Source organism: Vombatus ursinus, unplaced genomic scaffold (genome assembly GCF_900497805.2).
Source record: "Vombatus ursinus unplaced genomic scaffold, bare-nosed wombat genome assembly UNPS02006779.1, whole genome shotgun sequence".
Lineage (NCBI taxonomy): Eukaryota > Metazoa > Chordata > Mammalia > Diprotodontia > Vombatidae > Vombatus > Vombatus ursinus.
The window spans coordinates 13,946,841-13,965,987 of record NW_020946557.1 but is presented as its reverse complement, the minus strand read 5'-3'; the positions used below and the strand labels follow the sequence as shown (position 1 = coordinate 13,965,987).

Here is a 19,147-nt window from a genome sequence, read left to right as displayed (position 1 = left end):
GGAGGAGGAGAGTTGATTGAAAGGCCAATCTGCCAGAGAAGATGGGAGGGATTGTGTTCAAAGGCACATGTGGAAGAATTGGACTTGGCAAAGATAAAGCCGCTTCATTATCAGAGACTGAAGGAAAGGAAAGGAGTGGGTTGATGTCAAGGAGTTTGGAGATGAACAGAAGGGGGAGAAGAATAAACTCATAGCTAATGGTCTAAATTTTCTCAGTAGAGTTTGGTTGGATTTGGGTAAAATATACTGGGGACATTATTGCAATATAATTCTGATTAATTCAACAGCAGGTAGAGTATTCCTACAATGAAACACTGGAGGAAGGGGGTACTCAACAAACTGAATTTTTTCACATAAAAAGTTTTGTCCTTAAAGAGGTTATATATTAATTACAAGGATGCTGCCATTGTTCAAAACATTTCTGTAAATCTTCTGAAATTACCAGCAGAGCTATTTTATAAGAAATTGAGTCTACTTTATTGCTTAGGTCATTTTTTGACTACAAATGATATTGCTCAGCTTGATCATCAGTCTTATTTATTAGGCTTACCTTTGGACTATTTCCAAAATTTACATCTGGTCTCAAAGAATGAAACTTTGCTACTTTTTTAAAACCTCTGAAGGCAAGTTCTGATGAATTCCAAAATTACTTTGAGCCTTTTCAAGTAAAAAATCTTTCAAACTGACTACTTTGATAGAGACAATACCTATCTGTGTATGCAAGTCTGGCACAATCAAATACTCCTGCAAGATCTGTATCATCAGAGTGGATATTCCTTCCCACAATGAAGATTGCAATTCAGTCATCCAATAGTGTGCTGATAAATGTTTAACAACCAACTCTCCAGGAAAAAGAAAAACTATGCATATTACTCTCTTACGTTTAATCTGCATTATTAACACTTTTACCATCACTTTCTTAAGTCTAGGCAATCAATAAAGCAATTAATCAAGCCTTGATTTGTAGTATTTGCTAATTTCTGGGGTGTAAATGCTCACACTGAAGATTTAACAACTGACTCTCCAAAGTCAGTTTGAGCTGATTCCAGAACACCTCTTCATTCATCTCTACCCATTCTGTTGGACCCCAGTCCATGTTCTTCCATAAATTCACTTAAGGGCTAGGTCCTTCCACCCTTTCTTTTGACGTTAGGAAGATATCAATGGAACACTCAGTCTGTGTATCAAAGGATTATAGAAAGTCTGGAATGTGAAGGTTACTGCTTTTTAAGCCTTATTACATTTCATTATATTTCTTCAAACTTCATTTACGTAATGTGTTCCCTTCCAGTTCTTCCTAAAGAGATGCAAAGTGCTTTATGGTGTTTATAAGATCACAGGATCCTGGACTCATAACTTGAAGGAAATACAAAGCTCATCTAGTCTAATCTCCCTCCCCTTGCAGGAGTACTCACTAATCCTGGCAAATGGGTAGCTAGGTTTCATCTGAACAGTGCAAGGTATGGGGAGCTCACTGTTTCACAGTATAGCAATTTCCACTGTTGGACAGCTCTGATTGTCATTCCTGAATGAGATAAATTCTTCACTGTAGCTACCACCCTAGTTCTGCCTTCTGCAACTGTACCAAATAAATCTGGTCCCTCTTCCATATAGCCTCCCTAACATGTTAACATTTTGCAGCAAATCATAGAAGATTATAATTTATACAAGTGACTTTCTCTTGTCAGGCTATGTCTATACAGGCAACAATAAAGAAAAGTAAAGTTACACTCTAGGGGCTGCTCAGTGGTGCAGTGGATAGATTACCAGGCCTGGGATCAGGAAGACTCATTTTCCTGAATGTAAATCTGGCTTCAGACACTTACTAGCGATGTGACCCTGGGCAAGTCACTTAACCCTGTTTGCTTGAGTTCCTCATCTATAAAATGAGCTGGAGAAGGAAACAGCAAACTACTCCAGTATCTCTACCAGGAAAACCCCAAATGCAGTCATGAAGAGTCAGACATGACTGATGTGGCTAAACAACAAAAGTTATACTCTTAACAATTCAAAAGGCATAAACACACTTTTCCTTTACTTATGTTAATATTATGGGGGAAATGTGTTGCTCGAGCCATGTGGGGGGTGGCTTATAAATTATTTGTATAGTTGCTTCAAATTGCCACTTCAAATAGTTGACTTTGGGCAAGTCAATTCCTTTCTTGAGGACTGAGTTTGTGTTGTTGTTGTCATTTTTAACCTATAAAAGGAGAGGTTGGACATGATCTTTAATGTGCCTTGCAATGCTAAAATCTAGAATTCTAATTACTGAGTACCTCCTGTGTATCTCATATTTTTCCTTGCCTGTGCTGACATCACCAGAAAGAAAATTCACATTACATACTACATAAGCACCCTGTAGTTCCAGTGGCTAATGAGTAGGAGTTACATGCCTAATCACTCCTTACTTAATTTGCTAGTTCCTGTCCTTCCACCTGTCTCTCAAATATAGATTCTGTCCTTAGGCTCTCTCGTGCCTCTACATTCTTTCCTTAGAATCTCATTCACTCCTATGACCTCTTACATCTCCAAACTCCTTGCCCCCAACACCCACAATTTCTTGCCAGAGAGCTCCAGGCCTACATTGCCATTTATATTCTAGGCACCTCCCCACTGGAACGTCTAGCTGACAATTCTACCAAAGCATATTCCAATTTGAAAGCAACATCTTCTACCCTAAACCTTTCCCTTCTCTCAACTTCCAAGGTAATTCAATCCAACAAGCATGTATTAAGGATTTTTTAATGCATAAGTCACTGTCCTACAGCTAGTTATATAAAAACAAAGCAAAATACAGACCCTGGCCTCAAGGAGCTTACAATCTACTGAAACAATACAATATATAGAGAGATAAACACAGGATATAAACAAATATATCATTATTTGAAGAAGAGAACACTGATAATTTTTTCTATGAATTGTACTATCATCCTCTTAATCAAAACCAAAGTCATCTTTGACTTCCTCACCACCCATATCTAGTCAGTTACCAAATCATGTTGAACTTAATACCACAGTATCTTAAATATGTCTCCTTATTTCCACTTAATCCTAGTTCAGGCGCTCTTTATTATCATCATAACATCCTCTTCCTGCTTCTGGTCTCTCTTTTCTCTGATACAGTTGCCAAATTAATTTTCCTAATGTAAAAGTCTGACCTAGGTATTTACTCCAAAATCTTCAGGTGCTCCCCATTGCCTAGAGGATAAATTATACATTCCCCTTAACTAGGCTTTAAACTTGCAATTTGGCTCAAACTTACATTACTTGTTTGACTTTGGGAAAGTCATGTAACCTCTCTGGGCCTCAGTTTCCTCAATTGTAAAGGGGTCAGACTAGATGACCTTTGAGGTCCCTTCCAGGTTTAGCTCTGTGTTACTACCTTTCCAGATTTGTCTCACCCTATACTCTTTCACTTATTCTCCATTCCAACCAAAATGCATTGGCTCCGTCCCTACACTCTTTTGCCTGTTTTTCTTTATTTAAGTTGGTCTCTTTTCCTAGAATACAACCCCTCCAAAACTCCATCAGTTGAATTCCTCATCTTTCTTCAAATGCTAGCTCAAGAATCACCTTCTTCATCATAGTACTTCACATTGACATAGTACTTTTTGATTACAAAGCCCTTCCTTCAAAATGGCCCACCAAGGCAAATAAAACAAGTGAGTACTTTTTCCTCATTTTACACATGAGGATGAAGCTCAGGTAGGTTAAATGATTTCACCACCATCACATATTAAGTGTGAAAGCCAGATTTCTGACTTAGGGTCTTTGAGTTCCAAGTCCAATGCTCTTTCCATTATAATGGGAAGCTCTCTCAACTAAGTCAGTAAGTTCATAAGCATTTTTTAAGGCCTTACTATGGGCAGGGCACTGTGCTAAGTGCTGGGACACAAAGAAAGGTAAAAGATGGACTCTGCTGTCAAGGAGCTTACAATCTAATGAGTAAAATAATATGCAAATAACTATGTACAAACAAGTTATATACAGGATAAAGTAGAAATAATTAACAGGGATGGTGCTAGTAGTAAGGGGGGTTGAGAAAGGCTTCCTGTAGAAGGTAGGATTTTATCTGGAACTTGAAGGAAGCCAGGAGGCAGAGACAAGGAAGGAGAGCATTCCATTCATGGGGGACAACCAGAGAAAATGCCCTGAGTCAAGAGATGGAATGTCTCATACAAAGAACAGCAAAGAGTTCAATGTTACTGGATCACAAAGCGTGTGGGAGGACTCTGTGTAAGGTATAAGAAGACCAGAAAGAAGAATGGTGAAGGGGAAGAGGGAGGGAGGATATTGTGAAGAATTATGATCATCAAACAGAGGATTTTATATTTGTTTATGTGAACCCATTGAATTTTATTAAACCGGGTAGGAGGTAATGTGGTCAGACCTATGCTTTAGGAAGCTTACTTTGACATATGAATGGAGGATGTCCTAGAGTGGGGAGATCCTTGTGCTAGACAGATAAACCAGCATGCTATTACAATAGTACAGTCATGAAGTCATGAGGGCCCGCACCAGGGTACCAGCAGTGTCAGAGGAGAGAAGGGGGAGTCAAGAAATGTTACAAAAGTAAAATCAATAAAGCTCAAATGTCTCATATCACTTTGTCTAGAACTCTCTTTTGCCATTATCATATTCTACCTTGTATAATACTCGTACACACACTTTACTGCTCTTATTAGACTATAAGCTCCTTGAGGACAAGGCTGTCATTTTTCATCACTGTATCCCTAATATCTAGCGTAGAGTAGAACTTAATGAACATTTATTGACTTTGATTGTTAAATGAGTTCAATGAGAGAATGAAGAGCAGTTTTAATGTAACCAAAATTGTTTCTAAATGGCATTAAACAAATGTAGCCATGGCAGAATTAATTTATCCCATTACCAAAGTTCCTGTATCCACTGTCTCCCTACTGAAAAGTGTTTTTATGGCTCTCCTCTGCAATAGCACATCTGTTGGTAGCTTTTAGGAAACACATGAATAAGTCTACTTCAGGGGAGATAAACTCAAGTAGATTTCTCGCCCCATGTAATAAACGAAGCAATTTTGGAGTTTTCACCCATTTTATTGTAAGCTATTTAAGCAGCATGGGAAAGGAAGCACACTTAGCTCAGCCAGCTCTGCATGTGATGAACAAAATGCCACTTTTTTTTTAAACACACTGCCCTTGTCACTGTTTCTGAAATAAGGTTCTGTCTGTGCATACACAATGTGGAAACAAAAGCACCTGCCTCCAGGCTGTCTGAGTAAATACAGTTCATGAGCTTGTGTGCTCATTTTCAAAAAAAAAAAAAATGCTCATTGTTAGTGTAAACCATCATCAAGGCACCATAATGCTACTTGTGGACTCACACAGTATCTTTTATGCTCTACGTTGCTACTTCTTGTCCAAAACATAAAAAGCCAAAAACCACTGGAAGGCGAGCAGACATCAAAAACAGAACTGTTGTAAGGCACAGACTTCCTTCACTTTCCTATGAATCTCTTCTCTATTCTGTACCTCAATGAGCCTTGTCTCACTGCTCACTGCCCTCCCTCCCTCTTCCCCAAATGATGCACACAGCAGAGGCAGCATTGTGGTCTGCTGGAAAGAACAATGGACATAGAATCAGCAGGGTTGGATTGAAATCTGGTTGTTGGCATCTCGTTTCTGGCAAGATAAGCCTAAATCAGTCTTACTTTCCTGGACTGAGACTTACCACCCTGGTTCAGGCCCTTATCACATCTTGCCTGGACTTTTGCATTAGCCTTTAATTTGGTCTCTCTGCCTCAAATCCCATTGCATTACAATCCATCCTCCATATAGCTGCCTAAGTGATTTTCCTAAACCACACATCTGTCCATATAACTAAGTGCTCAAAGGTTTGCAAAGCACTTGGCAAATATCTTATTTAATACTCCCCACAACCTTGTGATGTAGATGACATTATTACTCTTGTTTCACCAATGAGGAAACTGAATTTGACAGGTTAAATGACTTGCCAAGGGCCATATAGCTAATATGTGTCTGGGGCAGGACTTGAATTCAGGTCTTCCTGACTGAAAGTCCTATAATCTACCTAGCACACAACCTAGCTGCCTAGGCCTGCCCACATCACTCACCTACTCAAAAAAAAAAAAAACTCCAGTGGTTCCCTATTGCCATTTGGATCAAATATTATTTCTATGTTTGGGTTTGAAAGCCATTTAAAACCTGGTCCCAACCTATCTTTCTGACCTTGCAACACATTTCCACATTGTTTTTCCTCACACATAACATTCCATCTTCAATCCTTGCTTTTGCACTGTCCCCCAATGATTGGAAAGTATTCTATTTTTACTTCCAACACTTAGAATCCCTTATTTTCTTCAAAACTCAGCACAAGGAGCACTGGCCCTAAAATTAGGAGGACCTGAGTTCAAATCTTGCCTCAGACACTTAACTATCTGTGTGACCCTGGGCAAGTCATTTAACCCTGACTGTGTCCCAAAAAACCAAAATAATAAAACTCAGCTTAAATACTACCTTCTATATGAAGCCTTTTCTGTTTCCTCCAGCTGCTAGTGCCTTCCTCCTCCCCAACATTACCTTGCATTGATTTTGTATATCCTGATATCTGTATGTTTCTTCCTCCATCCTAATTAGAATTTAAATTCCTGTTTTGCCTTTGTGCCCCCAGTACCTGACATATAGTAGGTACTTAACAACTGTTTGTTGATTGACAGATTGATTGAACTGCAAAATGGAGGCATTAGTAATAAGAGCAGAGATCATACATTACATACCTTATCTCATTTGAAGACCATAGCTTCCCTATGAAATACTTAATATTATTATCTCCAGTTCACAAATGAGAAATTTGAGGCTCAAGGAGGTTAATGATTTGCCCAAGGTCATATAGATCCATTAGACTGTGAGTTTCTTCTTTTTTTGTTGTTGTTGTTGTTATTACTTGCTTAAGGTCACACAGCAAGTGAGTCCAAATTTGAACTCAGATCCTCCTGACTCCAAGGTTGGTGCTCTATCCATTGCACCACCTAGCTACCCCTAGATTGTGAGCTTTTTGAGATCTGAGACTGTCTTTTTCCTCTTTGTTGTACCCAGAGCTTAACCCAGTGCCTGGTACATAGTAAGAGCTTAATAAATGTTTATTGATGACAGACATAGGTGGTAAATATATGAGGTTAGATTTTATACTAGGTCTTCCTTACTAAAACCAAGTCCTTCAGTCTTTCCACTATTCCACACTGCTCCTTAACCACATATGCTACCTCCCTCATAGCGATATTGTCAGAAAAGCACTTTGGAGGCTTGAAAGCACGATAATGAGTTGAGTTACTTTTATTCAAATGTGGCAAAAAACTGTAAGTAAGAAAAGGAGCCTTAAGAAGTTCAGGCAGGTATTGAAAAGGACGGAGCTTTTCACCACTCAGCCTAGATAATAGTATCCCGAGTCGTGGCCATGCTCTTAAGTCTTTGGCACACACTCTCCCTTGATGTCGTTGAAGATCAGTTCAACAGAGCCAGCCAAGTGAGAAGTTAGGCACTGCAGAGAGTGCTGCGTTCTACATGACCACATCCAACAGCTTGGTTCTGGGGCCTTATGTAAAGGGAAAGATCTGCTCCTAAGCAAAACCTCCCTACTGATGGCTGTGTCCCTTTGTTCATTCATTTGAGGTGCTGACAGTATCTGGTGCTGTTTTAGGCAGCTGGAAATGGAAGCATGACAGAGAGCCTATATACAGCCTGTTAAAAAGCCAACTCATTACATTCCCAAAGCTAGTTTTGTTCCAGTCAAATCTTCTGCCAGTAGCAACCATACCATCTCCATATTGGGTACTTTAGGGTAGCTGGAGTTTAGGGAATCATGCAAAGTGGTGCAAGTCAAAACAGACAACGGGTCAGGAAAATCATCAGAGAACAATAAACAAATATATCTGAGTGTAGAAAAGTTAGGGCAGTGATAGGAAAAGGTCATAAATTTAAAAATTCATAGTTAGAGTTTTAGATTAGGAACTGGATACTGTTAAAGAATTCTGAGAAAGAATATGACACCTCTCAAAGAAAATAATACTAATAGGGATCAAAAATTAGAAGTGTCCTCCTTGGGCTTTGATTTTTAACCTTGTACTCACTAAAAATAAAACCCAGTCATAGCTGTTCTAGGCATCAGCAAATATTTCATGTTCTACTTAGCTTCACAGACTGATTTTCATAAAGGATCTCAAAAGTCATATTTACTTAATCTTGTGTTGACTTTTAAAAAATTTATCAATGAAATTTTCATTCACAAGTATTTAACTTATAATTAAGTGTGCTAATTACAACTGTTTGATATCCTGATGGGCTTTCTTTTTTTTCTTTTTTTTAATTCTAAATTTCACAAATTAAAAAAAAGAACACTTCCATATGCAAAGACAGAAAAAGAGGATTTTATATGGAACCACACATCTTTATGACCTACTGCTCATTACCTTTTGAATCAGAATTTCTTTCTAGTCTCTTCTGTTCATTTATGTAAATTCTTCACCGACCTTTTCTTTCTTTCCTTTTTTTTTTCAGGGAGCGAACAACACTATCACTAGCTCTACTCCCCTCCTCCAAAAAATTCTCCTCAAATGAATAAAAGGAAAACACAATCCTTGTTTATACTGACATTCTTAGATGTTTCCTGTTCCCATGGTTACCCTAATCAAACAAATGTGACAAATATCAATGGTGTTTTGTATTTTTTTTTCTTTTGTTTGGTCCACAAACATGGAGCTAAGTTACATTAGTTAAAATGACATGCTAAAACCTCCTGATATTCTTTGGTGAGACTCCCCACACAGCTTCAATGTATTGATATCAATTTTTGATTGGGAAAACCAAAATTGTTCTTCTAATAAATTGAAGTAATTGCTCTACACCCAGATTCCATTCTGCTGGGGCAACCCAGAAGCTGTGCAGTAAATTACACAACTGTCCTCTTCTTTCCTTTTACACAGGCACCATCTAAGTTCAGTCTTTGATCACTTCTCAGAAATACTGTACTAGGTTCCTAAATAGTCTCCCTGTTTCTAGTCTATCCTTTCTCTAGTCCATCCTCCTCACAGTTGCCAAGATAATCTTCCTAAAGCACAGGGCTAATCCAGGTCTCAAATTATATTATTCTCAAGTTGATTCTGTTAGTCTAATCAAAGGAGATACCCTTTGGGAAGGAGAGGGATCTGTCAGCACACCAATGGGGAATAAGGTTAATACCTGATACATAATACGATGTTTTAAGGTTTGCCTTATTTTTATTTTTTTTTACTTTTTATTTTATTACTTTTATTATTAAAGGTATTTTGCATACACAGTTTCTTTTAATCCTCTTGACAACATTGTCAGGTATTATTTTTTCTCATTTTATAGTGAGGAAAGAGAGATTCAAAGGAATTAAGAAAGTTGCCTCTTATCACACAGATTTCTGCCTTGATCAGAGTAAAAATCTGAACCCAAGGTTCTAAACAATGGAGTTAATATACAGATTGTCCCATTGACATATAGGATATATGCATATGTGTGTATTGTGTGTATGTATACACACATATATAGACAGTGTATATGTGTGTTCATATATATATATGTGTGTGTTTTTGTACATGTACACACATATATATGCATGTATGTGTAGCTATTCCACAGCAATTCATTTAAACTAGCAACTTAAGACCATGGAGAGATTGCAACCTGAGATCTCATTGCATCAATGAAGGAAGAATCCTCATAAATTAAATCACAGACCTTTTGAAGGCCCTGGACCTGATGTCACCCAAGGGGTAACTCCAGTGACAACAGTGAACATGACGAATTTGGTTCTCTGAAGAATATGTCACAGTGAGTCAGTGACTGTGAACATTAGCATTGGCATTACCTAAATACCTGCATGAAACAAATTTGACTCAGAGCACCAAAAGCAGCACGTGGAAGACCCCTATTTCATTCAACTCAATTTAATAAACACTTAATAAGTACCTACTATGTACAAGGCAGTGTTCTAGACTCTACGGGAATAAAGAAAAATGATTAAATAGTCGTTGTCTTCAAGAAGCTTACATTCTACTAAGGAGATATCATATGTATATGAATAATTATAGTATGAAGCAAATTGAGACAAAGAGAGAACTAAGAAATGGAGGGATAAGGGAAGGCTTTGTAAAGGAAACTGGACCCGCGATGAATATCAAAAAAAAGACAAGGATTCTTAGGGGCAAAGATAATAGAGTACATGACACCTCTCATGATACCTTCGTATGTATGTATGTATGTTTGAACATAAACATGTGCTTAACAAAAAGTCAAAAGAAATAATAATATTGCTATGAATATATTAAATCATATATAAATACACATGCATACACGTGTGTTTTCACACTTACATCTATACACATGTATGCACATATACACATATAAATAGGTATATGTGTATATGTTTGTGTGTGTTTGTATTGTGTATATATGCACATATGTATATGTATACATATATTTAATATATTAGTATCGATATCATTTCTTTTGACTTCTTGTTAAGCAAATGGATATGTTTAAGATAAAGTGTAATTGTGAGAGGTGCTACACATCTATTATCTTTGATGTGTGTGTGTATGTGTGTGTGTGGGTGTGTGTGGGTGGAGAGAGAGATTGATCTAATATTTCCGGGATACATGTGTGTGCGTATATGTACATGTATGCAAATATATACATATATTCATATGTATACATGAACATACATATTTTATTGGTGTTGAGTTATTTCAGTCATATCTAACTCTTCTTGGGGTTTTCTTGGAAAAGATAGTGGAATGGTTTGCCATTTCCTTTTTCAGCTCACTTTGCAGACGAGAAATTGGGGCAAAAAGGGTTAAGTGACTTGCCCAGGGTCACATAGCTAATAAGAGTCTAAGGGCAGATTTGAACTCACAAAGAGGAATCTTCATGACTCCAAGTCTGGTACCACTGTGCCACCTAGTTTCCCCATACATACACATATACCTATTCATATATCTATATGTGTATATGCATATATCTTTCCAAATCCAATGCTCTTTTCATTAATACAGGCTACTTCTCAGGGAAATTGAAACTCTAAGGAGTTAAGTGATTTCACCAAGATTACACAGTGAGGTGATGGGAAAAGAGCCTCAGGCATTGATTTCATTTTGCCAAAAACTTGAATTCCTAGGTTTCACAGTGGATAGAGTGCTGGACCTGGAGTCAGGAATTCACAGTTTGGCCTTAGATTCTAACAAACTACATGACCTTAGGCAAGTCATCTGACCTCTTTCTGCTCCCTTCCCTCATCTATAAAATGAGAATAATGTCACTCATTTCCCAGGGTTGTTAAGAGGATAAGGTGATAAACTATTTTTAAAAAACACTTCAAAAACTTTAAAGTCCTACATAAATTTTAACTATTATGTTAGAAAATATTAATATAGGATTATATGAAAAACAGCCCTGGGTATAGAGCTAAAGAAATCCCAGGAACTTCCTGGCACTGGGAAGTAAGAAGCTGTTGCCAAGACTAACCATAGGCAAAATTGTGAAAAAGGCAAAGTTTGCCTCAAGACTCCCTGTTATTCCTCCCTGTTATTCTCCAATCATGATCTCAGATGCTGGTTCTTTGATTGTGTCCCACAGATACCTAGAATGCCCTAATTAAAAGCCTCACACTTTATAGCATTGACTTTCTAAAATGATTTTGTGTTTATATATATATATATGTAGTTCTATCTATGATACATACAAATAAAACATCACAGATAATAAATCAAATGTCTTCCTGCATTTGTTGAAACATCTTATAGGTCTAGCACAGTATACCAGTGATCTTAATTCCAAGCAGTTGACTCACATTCATTTCCCTGTCATTGCACTTTTGTATCCCTAAGGCCATGAATTAAATTCCCCATCCCTACTTGTGGGACTCTCTATGGCAATGTAGGAAGTGATGGGGGAGGGGAGGAATTGCTGGAGCTATGTTGAGGAAGATATTAAATCCCTACCTTATTAAACTATAATTCATAATGATAATTTTCTAATTGTATCATTATACTTTTACAAAAGCAATATACATTCTGCATAATAATGTATTTAGAAAATGACCAGCCCAATACAATGAATGTTAGAGTGATGGCGCCTCCTCTCCATCCTACTGGCAGTCTTTCTTGACTATGGTTTCAATTCTTTAATGCAATTCCCTTAATAATCTAGCCTTTTTTTCCCAAAATACAAGTGTCACACAAGAGTCACAGCATATTTTTTACTGATAATAAATTATGATTATGGAGCTAACTTTGGGACATTTTAGTAAATCCCTGTCTAATAACATAAAATGTTATTATTTCATTTGATCTTTACAACAACCATGTAAGTTATTATGCCTATTTTACAAAAGAAAAAAGGAAGTTGAGGTACAAAAAGATTGACTTGACTAGGATCATACAGCAAATAAAATCAGAGGCAAGAGTAGAAGAACCTAGGATGTCCTGACCACATCCAGGACTCTATCTACTAAACCATGCATAACACTTCTCGAAATCTATAGATGAAAGCAAACTGAAATCTCACACTTTTCTTCTGAGATTTCACTGTATGGGTTTGTACCTTTAAAATGATGTTGTGTGTCTATGAGTACAGTTCCATCTGTGGCATGTATCAATAAAATGTAGTATATTATAGATAATAAATCAAATGTCAAGGAAAAGACTAGCTCTGAAAAAGTAGTTGAAACAAGGGAGACTCAGCAGAATAGGAAATCATATATATTATATATATACATATATATATATATATCACATTGGAACACTTTCATGACCTATGATGTCCACTTCTTTCAATTTTCAGAATACCCAATGTTTCCATTAGAATGACAGTTCTTTCAGCATTTATTAGAATATCCTCTGGGCATAGCATGGTATGTTGGTGAACTTAATTGACTTCCAAGAAGTTGACCCAGGTTCATTTCTCTGTCAATGCACATTGAGGTGGAGGAGGAGGTTGAAGAGGCAGGAAAGGAAAAGGATAAAGATTTCTAATGATACTAAGGAGAGAAAGCTAAGACCAGGAGAATATAAAGAGGAGTAGTAAAGGGACCCAGATGGCCTGCAAGGGGACTCCATTCTGACCTGAGAGTGTCATGGGGGAAAAAGAAAGCTAAATGGATGATACACGAATTATTAGCCCAGTAGGTGAATGGGGGGAAAGGTCAAAGGGACTCTGTTGGTCACTGACAAAACAGCTATAATCTGCAGAATTTATAACCTTATATACAGGCCAACAAGAGCACCCATTAACAATTTAGAAAAGCTCATGATCATTAGGACAGAGTCAATTGGGAGCTAAAAGGCAAACCTGATCATATATGTTATCTGTTTGTATCAATCCCCGGGTATAACGATAATGTGATTAGAATGGCTGTATTTGCTTATGGCACAGATGTCAAGAGGCTCACTGCCTCACCAAGGGAGATGATGACCAAGTGGGGAGGCCGAGCTATAAAATATTCAATCTATGCATAGATTTATAGATTTAGGAACCTCAGAGATGATTTCTAACCCTTTATTTTCCCAATGAAGAAACTAGGGACAAGGGATGTTAAGGGGCTAGGTTAAGACAGTAGTAAGAAGTAGCATTCAAATCTATGTTCTCTGACTCCTGAAATTATAATATTCCTCCTATACTATGTATGCTGCTTCCCAAGTTCTAATAGATCTCTGTGCGGCACCAAATACATCAGCAACTTAGAAAGAGAAGTGAGTTTCTATCAACCTGAGCAGAAAGGAGTTTTTCTCTTACCAAAGGGCTAAGTACTTCTGGTCTACTGGGGGACAGCATGTCTTTCCCATGGGTGAGTAAGCTCTCCTGCATAATTCTTAGAGGTATGGGCTTAGAGGTGTGGCCGTGTAGGGCAAGGACAGGGACAAGATGACTTGTTCACATGTATGTGTAATCCTTAAAGCGGTAGGAGCTGATGGGTTATATAAAAATAAGTGTGGCTGAAATAGATAATTTCTAAGGGTTTTTTATGTTGTAAGACTCTGACTAGGGTAATGCAGACGAAATAGAAACAGTAGCCCTGGAAGAAATGTGTAGGACAGGTAATTTGTTCAGCATTTATCTATTACCATGAGGGACCTGACTTAACTTTAGTCCTTAGCTCTACAGGACTAGTAGCTAAGGTCACTTTGGCAACTCCTTGACTACCTACCATGAAAGTCAATTCCTTACTCTCCCAAAGTTAAGCTGCATTTAAGCAAACAAACTCTAAACTAGAGAAGGACTGAATTGGATTGTGAGAAAGATCAAAGCAAATCACACTATGGCTAGGTATACTCTCACTCAGACTACTACTATTCCCTGAAGAGCTGTTGAAGTCAGATAGTGATGTCATTCCCAGAGTACAAACTCAAGAGCCTGTGTAAGTCTCTGGATGGGGATGGAATCACTTCCTCTCTGAGAGTATAAGCATGGCTTCTGAACACTGAGGTTATTCCTGTTATGTACCATACTCAGTCTTCCAATGAGCTACTGCCATGGCTGTGGCCTTACCCAACTGGCAATCTTCCAACCATATCACTGTTGTGGCTTGGCTGTCTTGTGACAATTTCCTTTCACCTGTGAAATGCCATATGGTAGCATCTCTGTGAGAGAACATACTAGCAGCCAAAACCTACTGGCTAGATCTCTCCTTGAAAGACATTTTAAGTTTGCATGGGAAAAAAAAAACAAAGAAAAAAATCAAATTTTCTTATCTACAGCTAAGGACACATGGTTGGTACCCTTTCTGATGTAAGGGTTGGGAATCAAGCTGAATTATAACAATAATAATAGGTCATTTATCATCCTGTGTAATTCCATAATGAATCACATATAACTCCAAAAGATAAAGACAATTTGTTTTGGTGACTGAAGGGAATTTTCACCTTGCTAGCAGGAGGGCAGATTTAAAGATAAGTCTCTAATAAAAGTAATACCTTCTCCCAGTTTTTACACCATTGTCTGTCTCCTCAGAATTAAAAAGGGTGCTAAGGCAAGTTATAAGCCTGACTCACTGGAAAACCAATGAGGAGAATTGAGTCTCGAAAAATCCCCTCAGGAGCAAAAAGAATCAGTTTATTTGACTAACTCCGGGGTACCAAACCAAAGAGTAAATTTTATTCAAAGAAGATACTCCACAGTCAGAACTGACCCTCTCAGAGGTCTCTAAACATCTATTTAATATCCTAGAGACATAGTCTCTGATTGCTGTGGAGCAGTAATCTTAATTCTTCTTGGTTTATTCTTTGGTTTATGTAATATGAAATTAAAAGCTTAACATATTTTAGTGGTATCAGTGTGTCAGAAAGATTCACTAATTTAAAAAAAACTGGCTTCTGCAGTGGCAAAGATTAGGAAGCTAAACAACTTTCAAATGGATAAATTTAAGTTGTAAAATACAGAGAATAAATGTGGAATGCCATTGTTAAAATCACTTTCATGACTAAAACTTTGCTCTTATATTAAATATTTATAAGGCACTCTACATATTCACAATATTTTACAAATGTTCAAAAGAGTTGATCATCTTAACTAGAAAAAAAATTTTATACTAAGAAGGAACAACTTTTTTAAAAAGCAAGGAGATATTCTACAAATGAAAAGGCCTGATACTAACAGATATTTGCTGGATATTAACCAATAATTTTTTTATAATTTTGCAATCCAGCAAAATTGATCTTACTCCTAAGTAAGCAGCCATTCCTACGTGAACATTGAGGAAGGCTGTCTCCACACAACTAAAAGTAGCTTGTCAAATTGCTTGGGAATCATAAAGATAAAATATTCAGTTTTAAGAGGTTTTAAGTTTGCTTAAAGTCTGATTTTATAGTCATCCATTTAGGAAGTGCCAAAACACAGTTGACAGTGCCTAACAAATATCAAGTTAAGTAGAGAAATAAGTCAAATTTCCATGCAGAAACACTTTAAACCAGTATAGAACCACTACTTTAAACAATATTTGGACTGAAAATATGATTGCATTTACCCTTTTTTATCTGTGTAAGACGATGTTCAAGAGGATGTTAATTTGTATGTGAGAATTACAGAAGAATTCATTTTAAGACATTCTATGATTTAGCTGCCTTAGCAATTCATATTTGATGACCCAGTTCATGTAAATTGGTGAGCTCTGTATTGATTCTATACAAGTAGAACCAAACATAACACTTATCACAATAAAAGGAAAAATACAGCCCAAATTTTAAGGTTCTTTGCCACAGGAACTCCAAATGTTTTTGTGCCCCATACTTCCTTCCCATGGAGCTAACTACATTGCAATGATAAATTGAGCTCCATATTTTCAGTCTGTGTAAGTATATAAAAGACTTCTATGGGGAATTATATTATTGAGTTACACAGACTGAGAATCTAGATGTAGGATTAGATAAGAACATTGGACTTCCTCCTTAGGTTTCACTACAGATGTTAAGCACAGAATCAGTGAGATGAAAGCAGTGGAGAGTGTGTGTTTCATAAATTGTTACCTGGAGGCCCTCTATTGCTAATCTCAGCATGCTCGGTGTGAGTTTAGAGGCCTGCTTGAAGGTGAAGTTACTCCAGTCTATTATCAGAACAAATCCATTCACTTGTAGTTCTGGATCTTCAATCATGGCTTCCAAAGAAAGAAGTATGGCACGCAAAATATCCACTAAGGTGTACCTACAGGCAACAGAAAAAATACCAATTAAGTCAGAGCACTATAACAACAGAAGCCTCAGAAAGTCAACAGTATACCTTGAAATGTTTCTTTTAAGTGCCTCAACAAATTTGTAATGCTTTGCTTTTAAAAACCCATCAAAATATGTCTGGTGGACAGATTCTCATGGAAAATACTACATTTCCACAACGCATCTGACCAAAAAAAAAAAGAAAAAAAATCTATGACAAGCTAGAAAAAGCCCACAATTGGTTACATTGGTGAAATTTTCTTTGCAAAATATAAATTATCTTTAAATTACTAAGTCTACACATTACATAATCTATTTAATTACAATTGCAGAATAATCTACGTATATTGTGCAAACCATTCGGTCTTTATCTACTCTGTTGTTGTTAGTCATTTTCTACTCTTGACGACCTTATTTGGTGTTTTCTTGGCAAAGATATTGGAACAGTTTGCTATTTCCTTCTCCAGCTCATTTTACAGATGAGGAATTGAGGCACACAGGGTTAAGTGACTTACTTAGAGTCACACAGCTAATAAGTGTGTTTGAAGCCACATTTGAACTCTGGAAGATGAGTCTTCTGACTTCAGGCCCAGCACTCTATCCACTGCACCACCTAGCTGCCCACTCTTCTTTGTAGTTCTCTATTTTACTACCAAAATCTGCTTGAGAACGCTACTTCTAAAAGAATCCCATCATTCCCACAGAAGATGTTTCCTGACTCCGTGTTCTAGAATTTCCTCATGCAGAGTAGGAGGGACACCTCTATAAACGATAAAAACATCACACAGAAACATCTGTAGTAAAGGTAATATTTACTGAGATTGCATTTATTGCTAAACTGAGTTTCTTTTTTCTCTTAAAAAATTAAAAAAGGAGGGGGGGAAATTAAGAGAGAGAAAACTAATAAATATGAACTTTTAATACAAAATTCAATCTTCTTTAATATAATTATATTCTAATTTGTGGAGACCATGTTTACTTCTAATATTTGAGCGTACTGAACTTTAAGAAGAAAACACCCTACATAATTACTTGATAATTGTTAGGTTCTATTTCTACCTTCATACCAAGAAGGATACTATAAACTAAGCAATCTTGTAGGCATATGATCAATAAGAATTCACAAAATGCATACTATGTGCCAGGAGCTGCAGTAGGCACTAAAGGGCACAAATTAAAGGTAAACCAACTGTTCATTCCCCTTCTTCCTCTCTCCTTTCTTTACAGAAATTCACACCTAAACAGTCATAGCAGCCATCCTATCTCAGCTCATATTACTACCACAGTGTCTTGAAAAAGAGTTCAATTTTGCTTGTTGCTGTTTGTGTTTTGAATTGCCCTCTGAGGAACCATCAGTAACCACCTACCACCAGACTAGTGAAACATCATAGTAATACTGAAGAGGTTTCTGCTATCCTCCTTCTAAGCTAACCTAGTGAGATTTTACAGCCAGGTGATAGCATTAGGCATCATGGGATTTGCCACTTTTACAGGAAGAAAGAACTGGTTTTTCCTCTCAAGGAGTAAGTTTAAAGCTACCCTAGGAATCCTTAAATATTATTAGAACAATGCATTTTAACCTTGAACAAAGGGCAAAGAGACACTACAATTATGTTACATAACATGAAAATGTGAGCTATATGAATAAATTATATGAACAGGAAGAATTCTTTTTAAAAACAGTAACATTTTAAAAAAAATAAAAAAGGGAAAAAGATTTTTTAAAAAGCAGTAAAATATCACAAAATAATTCCATATACAGAGAAAACTAGGTGGCATAGCAGATGAACTCTGAGTCAGAAAGACTGAGTTCTAATGCTGCCTCAGACACTTATTAGTTATGTAACTTACTAGGTTTTAGTCCCATTAATTTAAGTGCAGAGAGGTTAAAACCTCTTAGTCTCAGTTCCCTCATCTATAAAATTGGGATAATAATAGCACCTACCTCACAGGATTGTGGTGAGTATCAAAATAAGATAACATATGAGTCTCTTACACACAAACACACACATTTATCAGACAGTAGGTATAAATACATGGTTTCTATTGGGTATTTTATGCATCTACAACTTCCTACACTGATGCCTGCCTTATCACCCTAGGTTCTCCAAGACTGTTGACTGAATGCAAGTTCTATGAAGTTCTAATACAGTAGAAGAGCTTTGAGTATGGCCCTATCAACAGACTGGATCTAATTTCTGAAGGCCATGCTGGCTATAAATGGAGAGGTTCATCACTAGTAAGCTGGTTACTTGGTGATGAATACATTGGCTATGACAGATCATGTAATAAAGATAAATCCAAAATGGCCTTCAATACCTAGAAGTCCCCTTACCCATCTATAGTGATGGTGGTAGAGTAGAGTAAATGAGGGCAGAGAATCTAGGCACCTCATACTTTCTATAAACATTAACTTAGTTGTGGGTGTAG

The 19,147-nt window shown here is 37.0% G+C and overlaps 1 protein-coding gene across 1 annotated transcript in view; it reads right to left on the bottom strand.

Moving 5' to 3' along the window:
- Positions 1 to 19,147, bottom strand: part of CLVS2 (clavesin 2) — a 95,948-nt gene that overhangs the window by 45,243 nt on the left and 31,558 nt on the right. Inside the window, exon 2 of the mRNA XM_027848516.1 lies at positions 16,535 to 16,709. Within this exon, the coding sequence (XP_027704317.1) occupies positions 16,535 to 16,709 (175 nt within the window). The remainder of the gene's footprint in view (positions 1 to 16,534; positions 16,710 to 19,147) is intronic.